The sequence below is a fragment of the Cucumis sativus genome, chromosome 4 (genome assembly GCF_000004075.3).
Source record: "Cucumis sativus cultivar 9930 chromosome 4, Cucumber_9930_V3, whole genome shotgun sequence".
NCBI classification, from domain to species: domain Eukaryota; kingdom Viridiplantae; phylum Streptophyta; class Magnoliopsida; order Cucurbitales; family Cucurbitaceae; genus Cucumis; species Cucumis sativus.
The window spans coordinates 13,138,705-13,162,111 of NC_026658.2; the positions used below are offsets into that span (position 1 = coordinate 13,138,705).

Below are 23,407 nucleotides of genomic sequence, written 5' to 3' on the forward strand. Positions count from 1 at the left end.
AGGTTAAGGGGAATCCTTATCCTCCTCCTACACGAGCTTAGGCTTCCAAGTCCTCTTCTTCTTTTGGCCCCTATTCCATATTCTATAATTTTGATAAGAGCGAGACTCATTTTGGCGAGAGTTGGTTGTCTTTTCTTCCGATGGGCCACAAGTATTCACCCTTCATTATCTTCGTCGTTCAGTCTTTCTTTTTCTTAAGGATCTTTTGGTGCGATGTCCAAATGGAGCTGGATAACTATAAGCTCAAAGGTTTTGGATTGGACCAAGCTTTCCCTTTGCTTGAAAAACGATGTTGATGGAGGATCATCTGACATTATCGTAACTACAATATATATGGTTTGTTTGAGTTATTTTGATAAGAAACCCCTGGGCATATGATCTAAGAACCAAAGAACACAACCCCAACAGCTCCGAAACCGATTTGATTTCAACCCCTAAGAAAGCCTAGATTCAAGTTGCTTAAACGATCTAAGAAACCAAGGATCAGACAAAGTTAGAATCTCTCATCGACCCTCGATCTTCAAAGCACTCCACAAGCAAGACAAATCAATCCACACTTGAATGCTCCAAATATTCTTGCATGCTATCACAAGAACACACAAGACCAAAATTCTACATTCTAGAATTTTAAGATTTCATTTATCCAAATTCCTCTTCTTTTTAAATATGAAAATTACAAACCTATATATACTAATTAAAATATGAAATGAAAGTTCACAACATTTAATTTTATGCCCTTTCAACTACCATAATAAATCAAAAGCACAAAAATACATAATTCTTTAAACATTTAATATTATGACTTTTGGGTTGCCAAAATAACTCTTCAACTTTCAAGCATTGCATCTCTTCAACTTCTTCATTTGATTTATTTATGATTTCTTGATCCATATCATATTTCCTCCAAGTCTAGCTCAATTTTTTTCTCACGAGTCAACCTTAGAATTAGCTCATTCAACATAAAACATTTCTTGAATGAGTGACTCATGACCCAACGATACTTGTAGTAGTTGAGATCCTCTACCTTTTTTACTTGGTCAGGTCATTTACATTTCGATAATTGGATCAATTGTTTCTCCAGTAGTTGCTCTAGCATGTCTGCAATATCTGAATCACGAAATGGATAAAAAAAATTATGTATATCCTTTAAAGTTAAGCGACATCTCTCACCTTCATTGTGTCTATTAAAGTAATTAGATTATATTTAGGTAGATATTATTCTGATATTATTTCCTTAACTGTATTTCTCTTTGGTTATATATAGGTTTGTACTTTACTAAATTATCAATGAAATAGAGAATTATTTCATAGAAAACAACATGGTATCAGAGCCTTGTCACCACATCCCCGTTATCTGCCTCCGTTGATCATTCATCGACGGAGGCAGAACCATCCTCAATGTTACAAATCCATTTTTGTTCTTGGTGCAGAACCATCCGCTGCCTCTCCTCTTCGTTCTTCGCCCAAGAAGTGAAACCAAAACCCATTTCCTCTCTCAAAACGCCGCTCAGCCTCGCTAGCCACCCGTTGCTCATCTTCTTCTCTATACACGTGTCTGTCTTCTCCGTTCAGATCTGAAGACAGACCGTCGTCTTCTCCGTGCACGTTTTTGTCTTCTCCGTTCAGATATGAACACAAATATGTCTGTCGTTGCACACACGCTTCGCGATCGCACACCTCACCTCAGCGCCAGTCACACCATCTCCAACCCAGATCTGTCTCTTCCCAAGTATAGCGCCGACCTCCCCTCTGTTTTCCTTTCTCTCTGTCCGCGAAGCTCCAACCCAGATCTGTCTTCCTCCAAGAACCTCTGCTCGTCGCCGCTCCTTCTCTTCTCAGATTTGCCGCCGCTACCTCCGCCGTGAAACCCACCGATGACAAAGTCCTCCGTTTGCGCATCGCTCAGATCCATTCACGCATCTCCACTCACATCTGATATGAACAAGATCCACAAACGAATCTCCACAAATGTGCATCTCCGCTCTTCCGACCTTCGAAACCACCGCCTGCTGATGAACAACGTCGTCGTTTCATCTGTTCCTCTGCCTCCCATCAATTTCGATCCACGTAACCCATAACGCCACTAGAACTCCTTCCTGCTGCGAATCTCACCAGTGAAGACGTATCTGTTTGATTAGCCGACGCCTCTGTTTGATTCGTGCATCTTCTCCGACGCCCAATTTCATCACCTTCATATCCGCTCTCCATTTGTGAAGCTTGCCACCATGAAACCCAACTCCTCGGATTTCCTCTATTAATCCGCTGTGGCTACAACCCGTCGTCCCTTCTCCAGTCACCATGAGTAGCAGATCTCTGTCACCCTTCTCTTACTAACAAACCACCTCTGTTCCAGATCTTCGACGAGGTCTCTGAAGCAAACCCAACCGGTTCCAGATCTGTCCATTTTCGTTCAAATCCACGTTCCGATGCTTTGTCAGATTTGTTCCGATTGGATTTGGCTTCGTTCGCTCGCCGCCACGAATCTCCGGTTGTGTTGTTCATCTGTCTATTGTGAAAAGCTTTGCTTATCTTCACGTTTAGTTTGTTCCATTCTAGTTCGATCTGACGACAGTTTTTGTCCTGCTACGACTCTGCTTCCATTCTGACCTGACGAAAGGCATAATTCACATCTCGCTTTCGTCTCATTCCAATTCTGCTCCGTTTTTCCTTTTTTTTTTTTGCTTAAAGTTGTTTTAGCTTGTTTTTGCTTTTTCTAATTCCGTTCTAGATCATGTGTTCTTAGCAAACTCAAGTTGTGAGTTCAACCTTGAGTTTGAGAGAGGGTATTAAAGTAATTAGATTATATTTAGGTAATATTATTCTCATATTATTTTCTTAACTGTATTTCTCTTTGGTTATATATAGGTTTGTACTCTACTAAATTATCAATGAAATAGAGATTTATTCCATAGAAAACAACAGTGTCTTTCTTTTTTGTTGCTTTTCATTGTTGATGGTTAGGCTCTTGAAATTGCTCTCTTTGTTTTTTTTAGTAGCTAAATGATTGCTTTCTTTTTTGTTGTAGAAAGCTAAGCGAGGGTTGAAAGCTAACTGATTGTGTAGATAGTCAGGCGATTGGATAGAAAGCTAAGCGATCGTTGAAGGTTAAAGACTGTAAAGGCGTTTACAATTTATTATTTAAGTTTTGTATTAGGATCGTGTTCCATGTACGACTGTAGAATATATAAACACAATAGTAAGATTTCATTTTGTATAAAGAGAAATACTATAGTATCTAAAAAAATATTAATTTTATTTATTTGTTGGTGTAAGAAAAAATATTTATCTACACAGTCACATAATGTATGTTTTTAACAAATGGACAACAATGCAATAATTTAATAAAAATAAATTCGTAAAAATGAACCAAAAAACCGACATTATTGGCCTCTTTAATGTCGGTTTTAAGCCGACATCAAATGGCTTCTATAACACTATGAAAGATGTTGGTTGAAAAACGACATTAAAGGCCTTTAATGTCATTTTTAAACCGACATTAATGAGACATTTAATGTCGTTTTTAAGCCGACATTAAAGCAAAAATAACATTAAAGGCTTTTAATAACGCTACTATAGATGTCGGTTGCCAACCGATACTAAAGGTCATTAAGGTCATTAATGTCGGTTTTAAACAGACATTAAATTCCATATTTCTTGTAGTGTAGCTTTCATTTCATTTCTTTTGGAGAACTTTAGTGGGATCGTGTTTACGATTATAGATTCATTATGATACTTTTCACTATCTTTTCGGAGTCCTTCATCTCTTTATTATCCTTCTTTACTTTAGGAACAAGAAAATCCTTAGTTCATCTCCTGGAGATGCATAACATCATATCGTGAACACAAGTCGCCCGAAGCTTTATTTCCTACAGAAGGTAGAGACGTTCCTAGTACATACCGTACGTGCACATCTCTACAACAAAAAGTTCAATGAGTTCGGGTTGTAAACGGGTTGGGCTGGGGTTAGGTTGATGGGTATTTTGGGACCAATCCAAATTTTCTGGTTGGTTAGGTTGGCAGCCTGAATGACCCAAGAAACATTCTCAACCTAACCCTAAAAATATGGGTTAATTGGGTGGGGTTGGGTTATTGAGTTGTATAATTTTTTTTTTCATTCCTAACGTTTGTTAAATTTCAAAATCATTATAACGCTATATTCATAAATTCACACATCCAAAAACATTAATAAAGTACAACATTAATACAATAATAGTACCAAATATGAGCCAAACTTCTAAAATCCAAAACATTCCAAGCATCATACTACAAAACTTAATATGAATATATATAATACCATTAATTCGGGTTGGGTTGAATTGGACCAAAATTTTTAAACCCCAACCCGAGACCTAACCCAACTGGAAAAAAAAAAAAAAAAGAAAACCCAACTCTACCCAAATATTAAAATAATCCAACAAAAACTCCTTATAATATGGGTTGGGTAGTTTGGGTTATTCTTACACCCCTATGGTGAGTTGACCCTTACAAGCAAAACTCAAAGCTCTCCATCAGTTGATTTAGTCAATCACTTATTCTCCCTTTCATTATTTTGTATTTGTAAGCTCTATTATGCTTATGGTTCATCTGGTGCTATAGAAGCGATTTGGGAACTCTCTTTCTAGTTGTTACCAGCTAACAATCACTTTGAGCTCCAAGTCTGTGTACCACTCGAAAGCATTCTCTTTCAAGCTTTGAATGAATTGCCTAACCAACTGGTCTTCTCTTGATTATGCATTCTCGCATGTTTCGACAAAGTGAGCGACGTGTTGCTTCGAGTTGCCCTTTCCATCAAACTGCTGGAATTTTGAAGGCTAGTACCTAAGAGACATTCTCAAGTTGTCGATCTTTCTAGTGTATGATTTAGTATACATGAAAGAAGTTTTGGGGTGAGCCTTCCTACTGAACTTTGATAGAGTTCACGATCATATCTTGTAGCTGTTGAATTGAGAGGGAAGCAACAAAAACTGATTGTTGCTGTGGTTGGTTTTCTTTCACCACATCCTTTCATTTGTCACCGACTTTGACAACAAGAGTTTGACTCGACTCAACAGTTTCACGCGTCTGCATTTGCTCTCTCAAAGTTGTTATTTTGTGGTCTCATTTCTTAATAGCTTTCGTCGAGAGATTAATTTTCCTCTTTATCTCCTCCATGGCAGCCTTGGCCTTTGCATCAGTCATCATGATAGACATCAGGTTAATTAGGACGTGCTTTCCTATTTGACCTGTTAAAGGCAAAATCAAAGTTATCATACAAGATATGTCCCACAAAGTTGAGAAAAATATTTGTATAATGACATCAATTGCTTAAGGATGCTCTTATATGATACAAGAGGTTTTTTTTCTAACTTTAATTAGGGTGTCCTTTTTTTTTCTCTACTTTAGGAAACTCCATCAATTGCTTAAGGATGCTCTGTGTAATGACATAACCGTGATCTTGATCCTAGATGATCAACTTTCAACGACTATGGGTGACATGTCTGGTATAAGTGTCGCTTGCAACAGAAGACTTAAATGCAAATTTCTTTGGTACCATTGATTTGGTTGTAGATTTGGATGAAGAGAAAGAGATGAGAAGTAGAGATGTCCCACTGGACATGTCAATTTGTTCGCATGAGGTTTCTGGAGAAATGTGCTTCGTGGAGTTGAACTTGTCTTGATGTTGATTATGATAGGATGTGGTTCATTCTCTAGTATTTGATCCTTTGATTCTCTCTTAGTTGAATGTCTATGCTTGATTTGAGAAAGTGGAGTACATAATCTTCTTGAAGTTGGAGTCTTGGAAGAAAACTTGTATCCTCAAAGGAACTTCAATAATTGAGATCAATGGTTTATAAGTTAAGGAGTCTTTTGGTTATTGAAAAAAATTCTCTCTAGACCTTCTAGAGTAAAAATTTATGTCCGCTTTCAAATGAAGAGAACTCCTCTAGTTATAGAGTCCTCTGGTGGGCTTTATCGACTTTGGCTTTGTTGATCCATGGATCAAACCATGAGCTCAACCACATGGTTTTTGGTCATATTTAACATTTGGGCTAAATTAAGTTTATTTTTTGGTTCAATTGAACTTTCGTCCAAAAATAATATTTAATTGGACCAAAATAATTAACTTGATACAATGATCATGATGAAAACATATGACATTATCATAATTGGCCAATTTATGTTTTCAATTTCAATTTGGGACACATGTCAACCTTTAATTAGTTCTAAATTCAATTCCTTGTATTATGATGTGGCAATATGTGATTGGTCCAAAATTTATTGTTCAACGGGTTTATATAGTAAATCGGATATTATTTTTTTAATTAAAAAGTTACTTTTATTGACATTTCATATATAACGACGTTAGTAAATCATAGTTTTTTTTTTTTAAAAAAAAAATAGCATCAAATTTATAGTTGTGTAAAGTATTGATTTTATCGACACTTAAATACGTTGCAAAAGATATTTGTAATGGTCAGAAATTAACATTAGCAACAATATTATATGTTGTGGAAACTTAACATCTAGAGACGAATGTACGATGTCACTGTAAAATTAAATAGTGAGAAACAATATGTTACAAAAATAGGTATTATTCATTAACTCGTTTATGTCAATAAAAGTACACATTTAGCGGCACGTTCATTATGATACTTTTAACTTTTAGCTATGCAAATATTGCGACAGTTCTAGTGACACAGGGGTGGACATTGATAATACCCATATTGACATTTTTTTAGTTTTAACAATGTTTTTTCTGCATCACTAAAAACTGACTTTCTTGTAGTTTATATTCTCTACATAATTTGTCAAATAACTTATCTTTTGTGCACATGTTGCACCCACTTATTCCACTCGGTAAAAATATATTGTAATTTTGTTGCTTGTTTGAAACAAAAAGTACTTTCTCTGCCTCAAGTACAATTGTTATATGTGAAAAAAATGTAAAATAAAAGTTATGGTCTTGACATGTTGATTGAGGGTTAAAAATTTGGAAAAAGTTACATGCAAATTGAAAGGTTAAACAAAAAAGAGTTTTTTTTTTTTTTTTTTAAAGAAGGAAGACAAAAATATTAAGCAAACAAAATAACTCAATTTTTTTTTAAAAAAACATATTTTTAAGATTAAAATAGTCTTGCAAACCCTAACTTGCTTGATTATGTACCTCAAAAACACATCTTTTTAATAGACTAAGTAGCTCTACACTCTAACAAAAACTTTCTAACTTTGGCATACATATCAACTCGACTTTAGAGTTCAATTCTACACACCAAATGTCCCCTAAAATAATAACGACTATTATATAATTTTCAAGGTTGAAGGTTCAAATTTGCATGCATACTTAAAAAGTTAAAATTAGTATTGGTCTTTAACTTTTATAAAAGTAACGATTTGGTCTGTGAACTTTTAAAGGTAACGATTTAGTCCCTAGACTTTCTAATTGGTACCAACTTAGCCTATTTGTTAAAATTTTGTTAACTTACCAATGGAATTGGTGTGATATGGTACACATGTCATCCTACTTGGAAAATTAAAAGACCACCTAAATGCGTTCAAGAGAAAAAGAAAAAGAAAAAGAAAGATTAGTGAGAGAAAAAAAATAGGTGAACCACAAAGTAGAGAAAAAGAAAAGAGAGATTTAGGCCGAACAAAAGAGGTGAACCATGGTTTCCTCCTATTTTGAATTTTTTTTTAATAATGTGTTTTTAAAAACTATTGACAATTCTAGAGTACTTGTGAAACGATTGTCAAAATTAGGGTAGCGAAGTCGTGTACCAAGTACACGACTTCGCTAAAGCTGACTGGAGTCGTGTACCAAGTACACGACTTGAGTACATCTGTACCTTGTGGCATGCAATCAGCTGGCAGTCAACAGTAGCGTGGACTGACAATTTTGTTGCGTAGCAAGGAAGTCGTGTACCGGGTAAAGTCCGACACTTGTCCTTCATGCAGGAAGTCGCGTACGAGGTACACAACTTCTCCTCTATAAAACCCTAATTTCGTGGCATTATGCCTTTCAAACACAAATTTCTTTCCTTCTGTCTTTCGTTCTCTTTACTTCTTCGCCATTCTCCTTCTATTTTCTTCAACAAAATCTTTCTATACTTCCATCCTAGATCAAAAATCATTCACCCCTTCCATTCTTCACACCAAAAAATCATTCACCCATTCCATTTTTCACCAAAAGTCACTAAAAAATAGTGTTGTTCCTCCCCATTTTTTAAGTTTATTTAACTAAATCGTAGTCCGGGTACACGATTTTGTTGTAAAAATAATTTGAATTTACGTTTATTATTTGATTTTATTGTTTTGGTGTTAAAATAATTGAATATTTTTTGCAGTTGCCTTTCTCCAAATCCTCTATTTTTTGTAGCGATTTTTTCGTCACAAGATATGTTTACTTAACTAAATTACTAAATCGGGTACAAGTACAATTTAATTTGGGTTTGTTATTTGATTTCATTAATTTGTTTGTAAAAATTATTTGAATAATTTAATTTAGGGTTATAAAATTTATTTGAATGTAGTTATGTTGTGTGGATTTTGATAGATTTGTTTTTTTGGATTTAGAGTAATATATCAAAAAGAAAATGGAGAACCAGATTTAGAATATGTAGACTTAGAATATCTAGTTTTATTTGGATTTAGAGAAGAGAAAGAAGAAGGAGTATTAGGGGATGGATTTAGAAGATGGGAGTGTGTTCAAATTTGGTAAAGAAGAATGAATAGGAGAAGAGATGGTTGGCTGGCCATAATTTTTTCTTTTCTTTTTTAGTTTTAGAAATTCAACAAAGAAGATAGACATAATTGTTCCAATAAATAACAATAACAACAAACATTCATTTTCTCCACCTAATACTAATTACTCCTCTTCTATTAACACGCCTCTATCTTTCTTATACCTTAATGACCTCTAACTTTAATCTTTATTTTCCAATCAAAAGTTTTAATATAGGAGTTTGCACAGGATGTTTAAGTTATTTTATTAATCAAAACTAATTAACAAGATTTTGCAAACTAAAATGTTCTTGTAAAATAAAAATTATTGTTTAAATAATAGTCTTATTTTTATGGTTTTAATTTTGTATTCTTAACCTTCATTTTAATTCCTTTACTTGAAACAAAAAAATCCTCTTCTACATTCAACTTTTTAAAATTATCATTTTTATTTTATTTTATTTTATTTTCAAACGGTCAAATCTGACGTATTTTAATGGATCTCACTTAATATAAATGAAGTTAAAAGTTTAATGTAAAAGAAAAAATAATTTTAAAACACACTAATAAAAACATCATTACTACTCATTATGGCATATAGCTACAAACAAACATCTCAATTGTCTAACCTACATTACACATAAGAGTACTCCAATGCTAATTAATATAATACCATGGACATATCCATCTACATTAGTGTAGAAATTCAAAACATAGTGATAGCTAATTCTGGTGTTACTGTACTTGTGCTCGTGGAAATGATAAAACAGCAGTACAATTACAATGTTAAGTACAGACGAGTGTGGCAAGCGAAGAGAAAAGCTCTCATTTCTGTTTTTGGTGATTGGGATAAATCGTAGAACGAGCTTCCATACTGGTTGAGTACTGTTGTCCATTATTATCCAGAAACTCGAGTTGATTGGTTTTTTCTTCCATTTGATGTACCAGGTACGACCAATTTTGGAAGAGTTTTCTGGTCATTTAGTCCTGCAATAGAAGAGTTCAAATATTGTAGGCCATTAATTCAGATCGACGGAACTCATTTGTATGGAAAGTATAAGGGCAAAATGTTAACTACCTTATCTATTGATGCAAATGGTCATATATTTCCTCTTGCATTCGCTATTGTGGAAGGAGAAAACGCATCCAGTTGGTCATGGTTCCTTCATGCACTACATCAATATGTTACTGGTCGAGATGGTATTTGCTTGATCTCCGACGGGCATAGAGACATTCTTTCTGCCATTAACAATGAAGAGGTAGGTTGGAGTGAGCCTCGAGCAGTCCATCGATATTGTCTTCGTCATGTTGCTAGCAACTTCAATCAAAAATACAAATCAAAGCAACTAAAAAATTTGGTGTTTAAGGCAGGTAATCAGCACCAAATGCGCAAATTTATAAAGAGCATGAAAGAACTAAAACAATTGAACCCAGAGTGTCTTGAATATTTTGAAGATATTGACGTTGAAAAATGGACTCAGTCGCACGATAACGGGTATCGATATGGGTGGATGACAAGCAACGCAGTTGAATGTATGAATGATGTATTTAAAGGAGCTCGAATGTTACCAATCACTTCTTTGGTTAGACTAACATTTTATCGCACAATTCTGTATTTCAAACGTCGAAGAGCTAAGATAAGTGAAGCACTCGACCGTGGAGATGTTTATACGAAATATGCGATAAGAAAGCTTAAGAGGTGGGAAAAACGAGCTTCTGCACATTCAGTGACATCCATTGATAGAGAAACCCAGACGTTTGAGGTTCACACGGGTATAAGTGTGATTTCTCCATACAAAGGCCAACACACATAAGTAGTAAGTTTGATGGAAGAGAAATATTGTTCTTGCAACAAGTGGCAGCCGTTTAAGATTCCATGTTCACATGTAATTGCAGTTTGTAATTACATGCACTTGACATACATACCATACATTGATGAATGCTACTTGTTGTCCATATTTAAACGTTGTTATGACGGTCACTTCCATCCAATCCAACACCCAGATTATTGGTCAGAGTTATCATTCACTGAAGTTCGCCCAAATGCGGACTTACTTACCGGGTCAACCAAGAACTACTAGGATCCACTATGAAATGGATTGGAAAGATTCTGGGCAATCACTTAGATGCACGATTTGTAAAGTAGAAGGACATAACAGACGTACTTGTCCTCAACGTGCTTCTTCTTCTTCTTCAAGACACTAATGTGTATATTTTAGAGTTTTTGTAATTGTTAATGTACTAATGTAATTTTATAATATTATACATTTGTTCTTTTATATGAAATGTACTTGTCCTCAACGTGCTTCTTCTTCTTCTTCAATACGAAATGTACTACTTCTATGCAATTATGTAAATTCATACTATTGTACTAATGTAATTTTATAATATTATGCATTTGAAATTTTGTTTCATAAATTGGATATGAAATACTTTTTAGGTTATTTGCACAATGGAACCTGGTTCGATTGATCCTACGCAACTATATTTACAACCATTCTATCGCTCACAGTCCGTATGGAAAACCTCCTCCAAGTTATTTTAAGTTGTCGGAGGAGAGAGGTAGTGTCCCAGCACATGATCCCCTTTGATCAGCATATTGCACCATATCTAGAGACTGCTGGATTTTTAACGGTTTCTCAGATAGGATTCATGTAGTTGGACTGACACTTGATTACTGCTTTGGTCGAGTGGTGGAGACTAGAGACCCACACCTTCCATATGCCTTGTGGGGAATGCACAATCATATTACACGATGTTGCGGTTCAGTTAGGGTTACCAGTGGATGGTGAGCAGGATGGATCGTTGAACTATGGCTGGAAGGTACTATGTGAGGATTGTTGGTTTTTTGGCCCTTAATCTCAAATTAATTTATTTTAATTATTCAATTAGTTTATGTTTTGATGATAACAAATCTGATTTTTTTTATTGATAATTTTATTAATTTGAATAGACCATATCGTAGAGCTTGGAAAAATGATTCTAACGCCTCTTGAATCACCCAAATCGAAGTTCAAATGAAGAAAATATTGCTAAAAGAAGGTTAACGAAAAAATACCCGAGATGGTGACGTGGCGACCAAGCATTCAATTTGAACCAATTAGAGAAAGCCACTTGGAGCAATGAAGGAGTAACAAATGTGGCTTTTTGTTATGTTTTATTGGCTTTTATAAAGAAAATGATTTTAATATTATTATTTTTCCTTGTGTCTAACGGCTAGTTTTTTTAAAAGATGGTGAAGTTGCTTTATTGATTTCTTTTTAAACAAAGTATTTTGAAAAGACATATTATTATATTATTATTTGTATTGTGTCTAACGGCTAATTAAGTTTAAATCTCAACCATTCATTTTTCTTTTACTTATATCTAATGACCCAAATGATTTTGAATTTATCTTTCCTCTCTTTTTAAATACTTCACATTTACACAAGATCATAAAAAAAAAAAAAATCTTTACAATCCTCAAGCAAAAAGCCAACATTGTTATTCTCTCTAAAGCTTCCAATTTTTATTCTTTTCATCTTATTCTTGAGAGCTTCTTATTGTATTGTGAGGATTAAATTTGTGAGCTTCAAATTGTATACTCACTCTTTTATAGAGTTTTTTTTTTGCGTGATTTAAAAACTTCAACATATTGTAACGGTTGGATCCTAACCCGTGGAAAGGATCGGGTTTGCTCTTGAACCCGAAAAAGGAGCAAGAATCGGTTCGGCTCAAATCCGTGGAAAGAGTCCAAAGAAGATTTTCAATCAAAATCCCAAGAGGTGCTTGGGAAAGTGGATGTAGGTTGAGTTTAACCGAACCACTATAAAATTACGGTGTCTTCTTCTCTAACTCTTTTCTAATTATTTTTTAATTTAATTTTAGTTACATATTCTTATTGGTTGAGTTTGATTGCATACTTCCATTCATATCTTTTTATCAATCTTGTTATTTAACAAAGTTTACAAAGTTCTTTATTTAAATTTTAGAAAATATCTAATTAGTTGATTTTACTTTTTATTTGTCAAAAAGTTTATTTAAACCCTATTCACCCCCCTCTAGGGTTGCCATACCGATCCAACAAGGATTACTTGAGAGTTCTATAACCTGACATGAAAGGTCAACGGTTGAGTCTTCCATGATTGGCAGAACAGTTTACAGAATTGCCACCGGATGCTGATGTTGTGAGCGTTCAGAGATACGCTCGTGCATATATTATGCAACTGATTGGGGGTTTTCTGTTTGTTGACAAATCAAACACTCTAGTCCAATGTATGTTTCTTTCGTTCTTAATCGATTTTGACCAGACTGGTACGTATGCTTGAGGTGATGCATGTCTTGCATGGTTATATAGGGAATTGTGTCGAGCGAGTAATGCACGGTCTTTAGAGATTGTCGAGGCATTGGTGTTGCTACAAGTATGGACATGTGATAGATTCCCCATTGTGGCACCGCATGTACCACTACAGGTGTTTGTTGGTCGACCTTTATCATTCAGATATTATTTATGTGTGTGTGTGTGTGTATATAAATATATTAATAAAATTTGCAATATTTTTAACTTATTAATAATTTCTTTCACACATTAGATGGAGCGGTGTTCTACCTTCATCAGAATAGTCAGCAAATATGTTGCTGACCTACCGAATGATATTTGATCGACTGATACACTCTCAGGTAATAAAATATTATATGAATGTTGTGTAGGTATGTTTTTTGTTGCCTACTTATGTTTGTTTTTTTAACAGATTAATTGGACACCGTACACGCTTGACATTATGACATTGCTTCCTAATCAATGTCATAATGGTCAAGCGGTGTGGACTTACGTGGGTCATTTGATTTGCTTTCATCTCGTTGAGAAGCATCAACCAAACTGTGTGTTATTCCAATTCAGTATGCTGCAAATGCCACCAGTTGTTTGCTCCACAGATTTAGCCCTGCACCAAATTGATTTAAGAGGCAAGCACGATCAAGATTGGCGTAGGATTCATGCGAAGCATATAGCAACGTGACATTCGCGATATAATTTTTGTGCAGAAGCAGCAACAACACACGAGCCGACAATATCAGATAACTATTTTCTCTGGTACTCGTCGATTGTCAGACGCTTCATCACACCTGAAGGCGCTCTCTGGCATTCACGATATAATTTTTATGCAGAAGCAACAACAACACACGAGCCGACAATATCAAATAATTATTTTCTCTGGTGCTCGTCGATTACCAAACACTTCATCACACCTGAAGGCGCTCTCTGTTATCGCGTGGTAAGAATTTTAATATGATTTGTTTTATAAATTTAATACAAGCATGCACATGTTTTAAATTATATTATTTGTAATTGTTCAAAATAATTTTGTTCAAGACGTACGTTCTTTCTCCATTGAAAACAATCTACAAAATTTGAGCTCAATGTGTGACGAAGCCATGGAAGATATAGAACAAATTATTCAGCAAACCCAACCACTGAATGTTGCTGACACACATCGTAGACGCATTCGACATAGACAATGACGACAAGACGATGATGTTGTAGAGGGAGATGAAAAAAATCCTTAGTTTGTATAATTTAGGTGTTATATAATTTTTAAAGTTTGCTAAATGTTTAGTAAAGTTGAATATTAGTATTTAAATTATAAATTGGACTTTTAAAATTTAATTATTTTAAAATGAAACTAAATTAAATGAAGTGATTTAGAGGTAAGAATGTTGAGAATATCAAAATATAATATTCCTTTAAACAATAGAGAAGCAAGTATAAGAATGACAAGAGTTAATATTTTGTAAATAAGACCATACAAAATTAACTTAATAATAGTACAATCTTTAAAATCAAGAGTTGAACTGTAAAATAAGATTTAGATTTAATAAAATTGTGATAGTAAATAAAATAATATCAAGAATTATATTAAGATTCTTCCAACAAACGTATTAAATAAAATCTTTAATATGTAAAACTCAAAAAACAAACTAGAAGGTCTGATATCAATAGTGTCAATTAGTAGACCCATGCTTCTGGAACCATTAAATATTTGGTTAGTAAAATGAAGGGATATATGAGTGTTTGCATGCAAAAAGCATTCAAAATTTAAAAATTTTCAAATTCCATACAAGTTCAACTCTCCTTAATTTTACATAAACATCCAAAACAAGGATGTGAAGCATTGCGAAAATATGTGAAGTAATTATATTAACCAAACAAATCCACTTAATTGACTATACCCATCTTCCTAATCAAGTTTTTTCTTTTTATAATATGATGATCATTAATTAAAAGAAAAAGAACAATCACTCCTTCTCCTTCGCCTCATTTTCTGAATTTCCACCTTTTTTTTTTATTCCAAAATCAAATTCCTCTCTCATTCCAATCTTTAAATAACCTCATACATCCAACTTTATCATCTCTCTTACACTGCCAATACATCCTTCCATAAAAAAGAAAAGACTAGGTAAATTACGTGGGTGACTCTTACACCTTCAATTGCTTAGCTTGGTTAAAAATTCAATTCAGCAAGCTTGGTGTGGTTTGTGGTTGTATGATCATCTAGGGGAGGAAGAATGGGTTCCCTCTTTGTTTAAAGTTCTACCAAAACTATAAAACAATTAACATTCATTTGCCTAAACACAGAGAGATGAAATGGTTTTTTTCTTTTTCCAAATAAGTAAATGGAAAAGGGGAGATAATTTCTATAGAAGCCTGGATTTAATTTTAAATCAAACAAAACTCCAGAAGGTTCACTTCCAACAATTACAAGAACACACCAAAGTATTGAGAAAAATTCAAATTAACCTTAAAAAAATATTTGGTGTGATTGTAATCCATAACTCTTTACATTTTCCTACAATATTGTGAGATAAAATGGAGGAAGTAGATTAAGCAAGGAAGAATGTAGAAAGAAGAAATAGAAATTATATTTCTTCTCTAACTAATCCTTCCCCTTTTCTTTTTCCTAAATCATTTTCTTTTCCATCAATTACAAATATTTGATAGTAAATATTTAAATTTATTTTTTTATTTTTAAAAATGTCAATTTTTTTTCTCTAAGCTATATTTGAGTGGCTTCTATTTTCTTTAGGTAAGACATATGGTGTATAGAAAAGAATGATACCAAATGAAAAAGTTTAAAGACTAAATCGTTAGATTTAAAAGTTGAAACGGTATCAAAGCTTGGAAGTAGTAGTGATTCATAAGCCACCCAAACTATCTCTTATCGGGGGAGAAAAGTTTAGTACCATACACAAATTTAAGTTTGTATGCATGATAGACATACACTCATATACTAAAATTTTATGTTTATTTCGCCATATTTGAAAATGTGCTAACAATAAAAGGAAAAGGAAGAGTCAAGAAAGAAAAAAGAGGGAAGAAAAAAGAGATTTTTGCCAACGACACTCTCGGTTTCTTCATCTCTTCTTTTATCACAATTCTCCTCCTTCTACTCTCACACCCATCGGCGTCCCCCCAAATCTGAACGTCTCTTAACCGTCGCCGGCCTCCATCTCTCTCTCCCTCTCTCTCTCTCTGTTACCGTCATCTGGTGGCCTCGCCACGCTCAATAAGCCTTCACTTCTGGCTGGGCTTCACAGCAGCTACTAGGCGACGGCCACATCACTATATGCAGGTATTTCTTGATTTCGAATTAGTTTAATCGATTTTATCCAATTCTGAAATCAATTTATCAGGACCAGCCAATGTTTTATTTCTCCCAACGAGTTCTTGCAATCATCATTGTGAATTTCGTATGCCTTTGATATCTTCCCTGTGCCTGGAACACCGCGGTTAGAGTTCGATGTTGTATTTTTCGTTATTGTTTGAAGCGTTTATTTATTTCAGCAAGATTTGGATTTTATGAAAATTTTGCCTGCAATATCAAGGGTAGAATATCTTTGAATTTCTGTCAGCTTATATAGACATTCACTGGTCTTCAACGAACATTAGTTGTTAGAAAACTCTTAGGATTTAATACTAGTGCTTTAAGTTTACTTCATGCATTAGAATAATACTTACTTAATTTTTTAGTTTTTGCGGGCATTACTAATTTTTATGCGCAGATTCATGTAGTGTGGGAGTACATGATAGTCCAGAGGATATAATCACCATGAGATGAAAATGAAAGGGAAGTGTAGACTATGGTGGCCCAAGCAGCATTCACCATGTAAACAGTCCTCGTCCTGTCTCTTGTTTGGATGGTTTATACCTTCTTCAGATTCCCTTGACGTTGTTGTGGCATTCACTTGTACGGATGTTTCACTATCTCAACTCCAATGTGATATCAAGGTGCAACATCCTTCTTTTCTCAATGTTACAAGTTTTTTCTGCACCTCGATATTAATAAAAGTGCTTATCAGTTCATCACAATTTGTGGAGAAGTTGAATTGGTGTTATTTAAATTTGTTTATTACGATCATGAGGGAGAGTCGTTAATAATGCTCATGTGGGGCAGTTGAATGATGGAAAAAAAGTAAAATAATGGACATATAGGAAAAAGGATGGACAGTTGGGGTTATTTGATCTACATTCATCTTTTGGTTTCTTACATGTGTACAAGGGCAGAACCCAACATCTTCACAATGAAGGTTGAAGGACAAGATTTTATACTCTGCATATCTTTTTTAATCTAAGATGAACTAAGGGCACAATTTTCCCTCTTGGCCCTCTCAATTGATCTTTTCATTATCTGCAATCAACTTGCATGATAGCTGACCTAAGTTAATCACAAATTTTCTTAATCAATCACCAACATGCTATGTAGCTGGAAGGCTGGAAAGAAAAAATGAACAATAGTAATGGTGGATAATAGGAGGAAGAGAAACACATTGGTCTTATATGATATTTAATTGTATTAGCATGTATGGTCTTGAAATCATATTTCACAAGACTTCCTTGTCTTCCCTTTTTAAGGTATCAACTAGGTCATAGTCATGCAATTCCTGTGGGAGCTGCTTTCTCTTGAGTCCCTGAAAACTTTCCTTCTATAGGGTTCTACATTATTAGGACCACTTATTAATATTTTTCCTCTTCCTTTTCTTAAAAAAGATTTTTTAATCATTATTTATCCTCAAAAAATAATCAAATGATTGTGTTATTACCTTCTTCCAGGAAATTATCAATGATACAGACAGCAACATGCCTGCAATTTTGCAGGATAAGTCAGTGTTTTCTCTACTCGGACAATGTGTTCCAAAACTTGGTGGTGATGAAGTTCTTTCAAGCAGCCGAATTAATGTATTGAATGGAGAAAAAACTTCTTGTTATCACTATGAACACGGGAGGAATAGTGAGGTTAATACTACAGATGGCTGTGGAAGATTTGCCCCTCAATTCTATTATTTAGGTGGGGTGTCAGAGCAATGTAGACAAGTCTATAGTAGAAACAGTAATTGGCTATTCTTGGAATATGATTCTGATAAGAAATATGAAAACGCAGAAGTATTTTGGATTCCTAATTTGGACTACCTTTGTTGGAATGGGCAGAAAGTGTCTAATTGTGATGTTCACGTATGTAAGTCATGATTAATCAATGTTGCTTTTGATTTGCTCCTAATACTTTAACAGTTAATCTTGCTAACTGTCTTGTTGGAATTTATGTAGGTAATACTTTATGATTCTCCTGTATATAACTGCCATCATTTCTCTTTGCTACCTTCAAGTTCAAGCAAGCAGGAAAGTTCATCTTTCAAGAAACCAAACTGGGTTGATGTACTTAAGCAAAAGGAACTAAGCTTTGACTTGGTAATGGAAATTTTAAGGATTTTCGTTTTCAGGCTAGCAAAATTGTATTTTCTTACATGCCTATTACCTACAGGATACAGTCATTTTGGCTATCAACTGTGCCGCAGCTGCTAAAAGACCACTTGAAAGACATTTGCATACCAAAAGATCTCCACAGATTTCCATTGTTGACAGGCATTCTTTTATGGCTTTGACTTCGTCAACTGAACTCTTATCAATTTTTTACTTCAAATGTTTAATGTTCAACACTCTTGCTTTGCAGGTTCTATTCATTCATGTGGAGTCTTCTGGCTATGTCTATTGCTTCACTTTCTACTCTCTTCTATATGACTTTTCAGTTTTCTTATAAACTTCATCGTATTGGATCACAATTGTGGATGTCTAATGTAGTTTCAAGAATGTTCATGACCACATGCATAAATGTTCGTATTCGGTGTTGTCAAATTTTGTATTGGCCAATTATGCTTCAAGAGCGTGGCATGAGGTAAGAAGTTCTATTTGAATCATTTTTCTGGCTCTATAAATTATCTGTTTGTATTTTGGGGTTTTCAATTTCACAGATGATGAACTGTTTCTTCTTTTTATATTCTGTTTAGGTCCCTATCAAATGTTGAATTTGCCGAGAAATTTGCTTTACAGAAGCATTCGATGTGGACAAGCATAGCTGCTGACGTGTTACTGGGAAATGTGTTCGGTGTGGCATTATTATGTTATGCAGATTTTACTTGCTCGTTGATTTCAAACCTCGCTAGGGAGATCACAAATCACATTCTGCGTTCAGGTTGTGTGTGGTTGATGGGAGTGCCTGCAGGTTTCAAATTAAACATAGAATTGGCTGGAGTTCTTGGCATTATATCTCTTAATGCAATCCAAATTTGGTCTACACTTTGGTTCTTCTTTGGTTTTATATTTATTTATGTCATTAAAGCGCTTGCTATATTGGGGATTCTTTTTGGAGCGACCTTGCCTGCTGGATTGACCTCAGATCTGATATCGATAGCAACATGCCATGTGTCGACCCTTCATTGGTTTATCTCCCTTATATATTCATCACAGATACAGGCATTAGCAGCCTTATGGCGCATTTTTAGGTAACTCTTTTTTTTATATCCCTCAAATTGGGCATTAGCCGTTATGTTTACAATGAAGTTGTAACTAGTGACACCAATTTGAAATAACAAAAGTTCATTACATTACCAGCATGATGGGGTGAATAGGCCAGCCAGAATTTCAGTATGCTCTTATTTTGGTTGTCGGCCTACTACAACAATACCAAAAAGCTCTTCTGATGCTTTCTGATTATAGATTCTTTAGTTATTTTGCACTCCGGCTGTTGATGGTCTGTCTGATTTTAGAAAGTTATTGTACTGCAATTTAAAATTAAGAATTTGGAGCCAATCAGCCCATTTCCATGCCTTTTCTCAGTGGTTCTAGTGCAACCTTGAATTTTCATAAATATGCTTTCTTATCTATTTTGGAGATGCTTGATTGAGTTTCAAACTTATCTAATAAGTATCTCTGTATTGGGAGAAGCCAATTGCATTTGATATGGAGAAAGGGAGAAATAGGTGTGTAGTTTGAAGTCTGAAAATATTCGATAGTAGTGCTTGAAAAACTTTCCCCTTTAATAGCGTCCTTCCATCCCAATGCCTAGGCATCTGTGCGAGAAAATATATGTATAAATTATAATAGATGTAACTTATAGTGAGGTCCAAGGAAGGCTAATATCTCAATCAACGGGATGAGAATTAGGATGTGGGATGGAATCTCTAAATACAGCTTATTCTTTATGTTTTCTAGCTGCTGAAATTCAATAGTACATTGTTAACTTCATGAATTTTCTTGTTCTTGTAATTATGCTCAATGTTGCTGAATGCTGAATCTGTTGCAGGGGTCAAAAACAGAATCCTCTTCGGAATAGAATAGACAGTTATGACTACATTGTGAAGCAACATATTGTTGGATCGCTTATTTTTACACCACTATTACTTCTTTTACCCACTACTTCAGTCTTCTACGTTTTCTTTTCCATTCTGAATCAATCCATCAGCTTCATCAAATTGCTAATTGAAGTTATAATTTCTGCTATTCATGCTACACCCTTTACCAAAATTTTTCTTTGGTTGGTGAAGCGGAAAACTTTTCCTTCTGGGATATGGTTCGAAATCATTTCTTGCCACATTAATTCCATGGGTCGTCTGGACAGAAACTCTTCTGAAAACTTGGATTTACCAACCAAGATCTTGGACCCTAGTGGGGAGATGACCATGAGGCAATCTTCAGTTTTGGTTTCATGTCTTCACAGCAATTTAATGGGCATAGGTTAGTTCTCTCGCACAAACTGAACTATTTGATATTAAATGAGGTGAAACATAGACAATCTTATTTGTTAATTGCGTGCTTTTGATAATAAAAAGATCATATCAGTATAACTATGTATGGAGGTCTATTTGTACTGATTTTAGAGTAGATTCTGCTAGTTAACACATTTTATGGAGTTTTTTTATCTGGCTTAAGTACAGTTTTTGTTCTTTCATTACATATGAATCCTCAGTTTTATACGAGTAATGAAAAGGCTTTCAGTTGAGTCCTTGAATTTTAAGAAGTTTATACTAATGGCATCATAACTAAGAGTTACAACATTATCACAGAGGGCAACTTGGAAACGATAACAAAGTTGTGAGATGTATAAGAAAGACTAACTTGAAATACCATAGACAGTTCGTGTATAAAAAAAATATATCTCATTCACTTATTTGATCATTGGTGTGTGGTACTATAACTTCAGGAGAGCTGGTCCTGCCTCACTACGTAAATATTTTCTCTGGATTCTCTCGGTCAATACTTGCTTCTACTTTTCATGGAGTCCTGACTGGAAAAAGGTAACAATCTGCTTTTGTTCCTTTGAACGTACGCATCTTACTGTAAGACCACCGCCCCCAATCTGGATGTTGATCTAACAACTATCCATGCTGCTCCTGCAGAACTACATCGATGACATTGAAGCTTGGCCTTCCTTCACCGATGCCATGGATGTGTGTACCTTACAGAGAGTATTGGCATCTCTGCTACAATTCGATTCTTACATGCAGGCAGCTAAGATCCTGTACTTCTTGATTTGATGTGGTGTTAATTCTTAGTTTCAAGAGTTTCTTTTACTCTGAGCAAGAGTTTAGCATTTGTTGAAGTTGAATCTTGGAGTGAGCTCAGCTTTCTCCATGTAATGCCTTCGAGGTAATCTTTGGGTTGCTGACATGAACAAAAGTTTTGGTCATATAGGAGTTGTAGATTCCTGTTCAGTTGGAAGTATATTTGGAAATTTATTTACCCTAGTAGTTTTAGGGGTGTCCATTCATCTCATGGATTTGAAGAATTTTTTAGGTAGCTAGATTTGTAGATTGTATTGGAATTAAATAGATAAATGAGGTTGAAAGTCTAAATTTGTATGGTTTGAGTATGAGTTGTTACGGAATTTCATGTATTTCTAAAAAGTATTATTCCATTATAGACGAAAAGTAGAAGTAGAGCGAAGGAAGGGAGGGGGAGCGTTACTTGCTCGTTTTATATTAAAATATTATGATAATAAATTCAAAATTAAGCAATTGCATCCCTCAAGAATTTCTAATAGCTCCCTTTTTAGGGGTTGTGGGCTGTTTGTTGATATAATTTTTTTGATTGTTTCGTGAATGAACACAGCCTTTTTTAAAATAACCAATGCCTTTTTTATAAAAGAGTTATTACTATTGTAGGACTTACATATTTGGGGAAAACATTTAACCAACCTAACTTAATCGCCTAGCCTAGCCTTTAATACTTAAATCATTAACTGCTGAACGATAAACACAACGAGATATATACACAAACACAATATAACGGAAAAAATAGTAAGCACAACTCTACTTTTATTACTTGATTCAAGACTTTACAATTACATTTGTTTTCTCACCGGGCGTAAAAGTAAACCTATGCTCTAAGCTCTTCACCTTCCTTAAGGAGTACTACTCTTTGCGTCAAGGTGCTTAGGAGCCTAAGAATCTCTTTCGTATTCTACTCCTTGATGGTCTAGCAATCTTGCCAACCCTCAGCTTTCTCGTGTCACAGCCCATCTTACCTTTCCTTTCATGGTCTCAACGCTTGATCACCTGAGGAAGAAAAACTTACACACGTAAGTCAAATACTTAGTGAGGAAAGATTTTAGAAAATATTTTTGGGAATACATGTCAAGCACAAATTCATTTTCATTTCTCAAACGTGTTTTCCAATTCCTCATTTCATAAATCACATAAATTCCACATTAGCTTCTCTTATTCCTTTCCACCAAGAACATGAATCCTTCCCCTCGCCAAGCCTACTAAGACTTCCAGTAGCCAATATCTTGCGATTGAGCTATTGTGATGTTCACTCCATCCACAACATTTGGAAAGTTTTCTGATTCATTTCTTATTGTATTGGTCGTCCACGTGAAGTCATTCACATTATGTGCACACACCACATAATCATTGCTCACTTCGTTGAAATAAAGCTAATGGTTTGCACAAATTCATCACAATCAATACATAAAAGGCAATAATTTTCTCTTTTTAAATACAACAATAATAAAAACACAGGGAGATACAAAACGTTTTCAAACACTACTACAAATTTGGTCTTTCTTGACGCACATAAATTTTAATTTCTTGATGGTCATGGTAAAGGACTATTAAGAAAAATATTTTTCTTGACGGTCATGTACGTCAAGAAAAATCCCTTTATTTTGTTGAAGAAATACGAAAAAACGTAAAAAAATTATAGATTTTTTATTTCCTTGATGGGAAAAATTCTCTTAGTTTTGTTGATAGTCCACAAACGTCAAGAAAACTATTTCTCGATGGACAATAAATATCAAAGATAATATATTATTTGACTAACAATGCCCATCAAGTTAGATAGGTTTTCTTGATGGACGAGGTTCATCAAGGAATGAATTTTCTTGATTTGCAATGGTCATCATAA

At 34.5% G+C, this 23,407-nt stretch overlaps 1 protein-coding gene across 6 annotated transcripts; it reads left to right on the top strand.

Annotated features, from left to right (window-relative positions):
• Positions 1-16,017: 16,017 nt before the first annotated feature.
• Positions 16,018-22,009, top strand: LOC101216602 (N-acetylglucosaminyl-phosphatidylinositol biosynthetic protein gpi1). Of its 6 annotated transcripts, none has more exons than XM_031884719.1 (11): positions 16,018-16,304; positions 16,366-16,461; positions 16,735-16,960; positions 17,783-18,181; positions 18,275-18,415; positions 18,489-18,589; positions 18,678-18,899; positions 19,012-19,506; positions 20,307-20,737; positions 21,204-21,297; positions 21,400-22,009. In XM_031884719.1, the coding sequence occupies exons 3-11, from the start codon at positions 16,787-16,789 to the stop codon at positions 21,530-21,532; spliced, it is 2,190 nt and encodes a 729-aa protein (XP_031740579.1). In that variant the 5' UTR covers positions 16,018-16,304; positions 16,366-16,461; positions 16,735-16,786; the 3' UTR covers positions 21,533-22,009. The 6 variants fall into 6 exon arrangements, with proteins under 6 accessions (XP_031740579.1, XP_031740581.1, XP_011653484.1 ...); XM_031884721.1 differs by lacking the exon at positions 16,366-16,461 and having other exon boundaries at positions 17,783-18,017; positions 18,111-18,181; XM_031884722.1 differs by lacking the exon at positions 16,366-16,461 and having other exon boundaries at positions 16,019-16,304; positions 16,745-16,960; positions 17,783-18,017; positions 18,111-18,185.
• The last annotated feature ends 1,398 nt before the right edge of the window (positions 22,010-23,407 follow it).